General features: G+C 43.0%; 1 protein-coding gene across 1 annotated transcript; it reads right to left on the bottom strand.

Annotated features, from left to right (window-relative positions):
• Positions 1-1,931: 1,931 nt before the first annotated feature.
• LOC107917354 (uncharacterized) lies at positions 1,932-3,407 on the bottom strand. The gene is made up of 4 exons (XM_016846712.1): positions 2,987-3,407; positions 2,554-2,657; positions 2,224-2,456; positions 1,932-2,124 (listed from the first exon to the last, which is right to left on the bottom strand). Exons 1-4 carry the CDS (start codon positions 3,405-3,407, stop codon positions 1,932-1,934), a joined length of 951 nt encoding a protein of 316 aa, XP_016702201.1.
• Positions 3,408-3,621: the final 214 nt, after the last annotated feature.

Raw genomic sequence — 3,621 nt, 5'->3', positions numbered from 1 at the left:
AGATGTAATTGGAAAAATAGTCTAAATATTTACGTGTGGCCACCCGCGAGCCCTCCGCCTCACCGGCCCGTCAAGTCTAGGGATTACCTACATAGATTAAACAGAAAAAGGTGAGTTTTCGCAACTCATTGTGTAATCCGCACAAAAAAATGCGTACAACCATTCATCAGATCATAATCAGAATCAGTCTGGGCTGAAGCCCCTTACAGAAATCAGTGTAGGCCTTGGCCCATTCAGATACAGAATCAGACATATGTATTAGGGGCTTGGCCCATCCCAGATACAGTATGCAGAACGTAATAGTTAAACAGAGTCCTATCGACCAACCTCTACACACCAACTCCGTCTAACCCTATAAACCATGTGGGGATAAAATCGACCCACCCATCCCTACACACTATACTGTACCGAGTGCGACACATAATCAGATAATTGTAGCTTTGCTGCCAGATATCAGACTTAGGAGCCTTTCAGAACACTTCCTCTATATATATTAACCCAACCCCGATGCAATGCATCATATAATACATGACATGCAAATATGCAATTAACAGATCATACATATAAATCGGTATGCATGCTAAGGCACGTATATAACATAATCAAATTACAAAATCAGGGGTCAAGTAACTTTCATTGACCTAACAGTAGGTCCAGTCGACTTGGGCTACCCGAGCAACCATTCAGAGTATTTCAGAAAATTAGGCTTACACGCCCATATGGCCTGCTCGTGTGGGCCCACACAGCCCAAATTGGCCTTGGCCGTATGGATCACACGGGGTGACCCAAAATTTCACACACCTGTGTGGGCCCACACGTCCGTGTGGCTCACACCGCCCAATGGGTTGAGCCCGTGTCTCCCACACAGCCTTGCCTGTCTTCACACGGTCATGTCATTCACCCGTGTCATGCGCACATTGCTTAGTTCGTCGATCACACACCCGTGTGCTGCCACATGTCTTACCACACGAGCGATCACATGCCCGTGTGGCATCGACAGTTTTTTTTTTTACTTTCACCGATTCTCGTTTTTTGTGTTTCCAGGTACACACCTGGTTCAACTTTGATGTGTAATCACTCCCGAGCAAACTCAAACCTATATTCAAACATGTTTTACTCATTTAATCCCTTAAATGATTGAATTGAACCAAAACCCTAAAGCGAATTAGACACTTTCTGAGCATAAAACCTTTACCTTGCGAACTACGACCACTTCCCACTATGATTCGGCACTAGAACATCCTCTCACACCAGATTTTCGACTGTCAAAACATTTAACAAAAAAAATCCAATTATCATCTTAAAAACCTTAACTTCCAGACACCAAAACCACTTACCGAAATTGCACCAACGCCCTCCTCGACGCAAGAGAAAATCAATACTCAAGAAAGGGAAAAGGATAAAAAGAAAAATGGAGAATTTTAGGAGAATTTCGGTAGAGAAAGATGGAAGAACGGAACGTAAAAGGTTTTAGAGAAACAAAAATGAAAACTGATAACTTTTCCCCCAAATCCGTTGATTATCTCCACTACTTAGAATTTCGGTCCAATTGAAATTCTAACAGGCCATCGAACAAAAATAAACTCTCTCGCTCGCACAGGGATTCGAACTCCAAACCTTCCACACACCAACACACATCTTAACTATAGACCAGCAGGCCCATTCTAATAAAAAATTACAGATAGTTTAATACAAGCCTGTTGACTAAAAGTTAAGGCTAAATTCAGGAAAAAAAAGCTAAAATTTTCCAAAACTAAGGCTTGAACTTGGGACCTCTCACACACACCCAAAACACTTAACCATTGAAGCATATACACAGTTGTTTCAATTAATCACAAAATCAAAAACATAAAATTTGGGGCATTACAACTCTAGCCCCCCAAAAGAAAATTTCGGCCTCAAAATTTACCTGATCAGAACAGATGAGGATACTACTGATGCATTGCATCTTCAGGCTCCGATGTAGCCTTCTGCCATAACACCTTTACTAAAGGAATAGATTTCCTTCTCAAAACCTTAACGTCGCGATCTAGAATCTGAACCAGCTCCTCCTCGAAGCTCAGATTTGGCCTAACCTCGATCTCTTTAATTGGAACAACGTGCGTGGGATCAGAGCGATAACACCTCAACATTGATACGTGGAAAACATCATGAATGCAATCTAACTCCGGAGGTAGCTCCAACTAATACGCGACTGGTCTTACTCGTCACAAAATCTGATACGGTCCAATAAGCCGAGGGCTCAGCTTGCCCTTGCGGCTGAACCTCAGAATCTTCTTCCATGGCGAGGCCTTGAGAAAAACGAAGTCTTCTACTGAATACTTTATCTCACGTTTCTTTAGATCAGCATAAGACTTCTGCCTGTCATAAGCTGCTTTCAGTGGATCCCTAATCAGTCGAACCTTATCTGCAGTTTTCAAAACCAACTCCGGACCCCGAACACGTCGCTCGCCCAACTCAGTCCAACATAAAGGAGTACAACATTTACGACCATACAGTGCCTAGTAGGGTGCCATCTGGATGCTAGGCTGGAAGCTGTTATTGTAGGCCAACTCCGCCGATGGCAATTACTCCTCCCAATTGCCTCGAAAATATATGACACAGCTCATCAACATGTCCTCCAGTATCTGAATCACCCTCTTCTTTTGACCGTCTGTCTGAGGATGGAAAGCAGTATTGAAGTCTAACCTTAAACCCAGAGCCTCATGAAGCTTCTTCTAGAATGAAGACGTGAAATATGGATCCCTATTAAAGATGATCGACACGGGTACCCCATGAAGTTTTATTATTTCAAATATGTAGTGCTTAGCCAATTTTTGCAGAGAGAAGACCGTCCTGACTAGAATGAAGTTCGCAGATTTGGTTAATCGATCCACGATGACCCAGACAGAATCCTTTTTAGTGGGTGTTAGAGGGAACCCACTAACGAAATCCATCATTACTCGCTCTCATTTTCACAACGGTATCTTAATCGGCTGCAGCAAACGCAAAGGTAACTGATGTTCAGCTTTAACCTGCTGACAAGTGAAGCAGCGAGCAACGAAGTCAGTAACTTCACGCTTCAACCCTAGCCACCAGTATAATTCTCGCAGATCTTGGTACATCTTGTTCGCACCGGGATGTATAGCATAATGGCTACTATGCGCTTCGCTCAGAATAGACTGCTTCAAGTCCCCATCATTTGATACACAAATCTGACCGTGGAAACACAATACCCCATCCTTATTAATCCCAAAATCTGTAGTAACACCACTTTTAGCCTGATGGAAATGCAACTCGAGAGACTTGTCCCTTATCTGTTTATCTCTGATCTGATCAATCCATGTCGGTCTAACCTGAAGTTCTGCCAACAGACTCCTATCATTGAAGAGACTAAGTCCAGCGAACATCGCTATTAGATCAGTCATAGCCCTACAGCTTAATGCATCGGCCACCACATTGGCCTTACCAAGATGATACTCGATAGTGTAGTCGTAATCCTTAAAAAGTTCAACCCATCGACGCTGCCTAAGGTTCAACTCCTTCTGAGTGAGGAGATACTTGAGGCTTTTGTGATCAATGTAGATAGTACACTTTTTACCGTACAGATAATGCCTCCAGATTTTTAGAGCGAAGACTACC

Source organism: Gossypium hirsutum, chromosome A01, assembly GCF_007990345.1.
Source record: "Gossypium hirsutum isolate 1008001.06 chromosome A01, Gossypium_hirsutum_v2.1, whole genome shotgun sequence".
Lineage (NCBI taxonomy): Eukaryota > Viridiplantae > Streptophyta > Magnoliopsida > Malvales > Malvaceae > Gossypium > Gossypium hirsutum.
The sequence above is the reverse complement of the archived record's forward strand: the minus strand, read 5'-3'. Positions and strand labels throughout refer to the sequence as shown.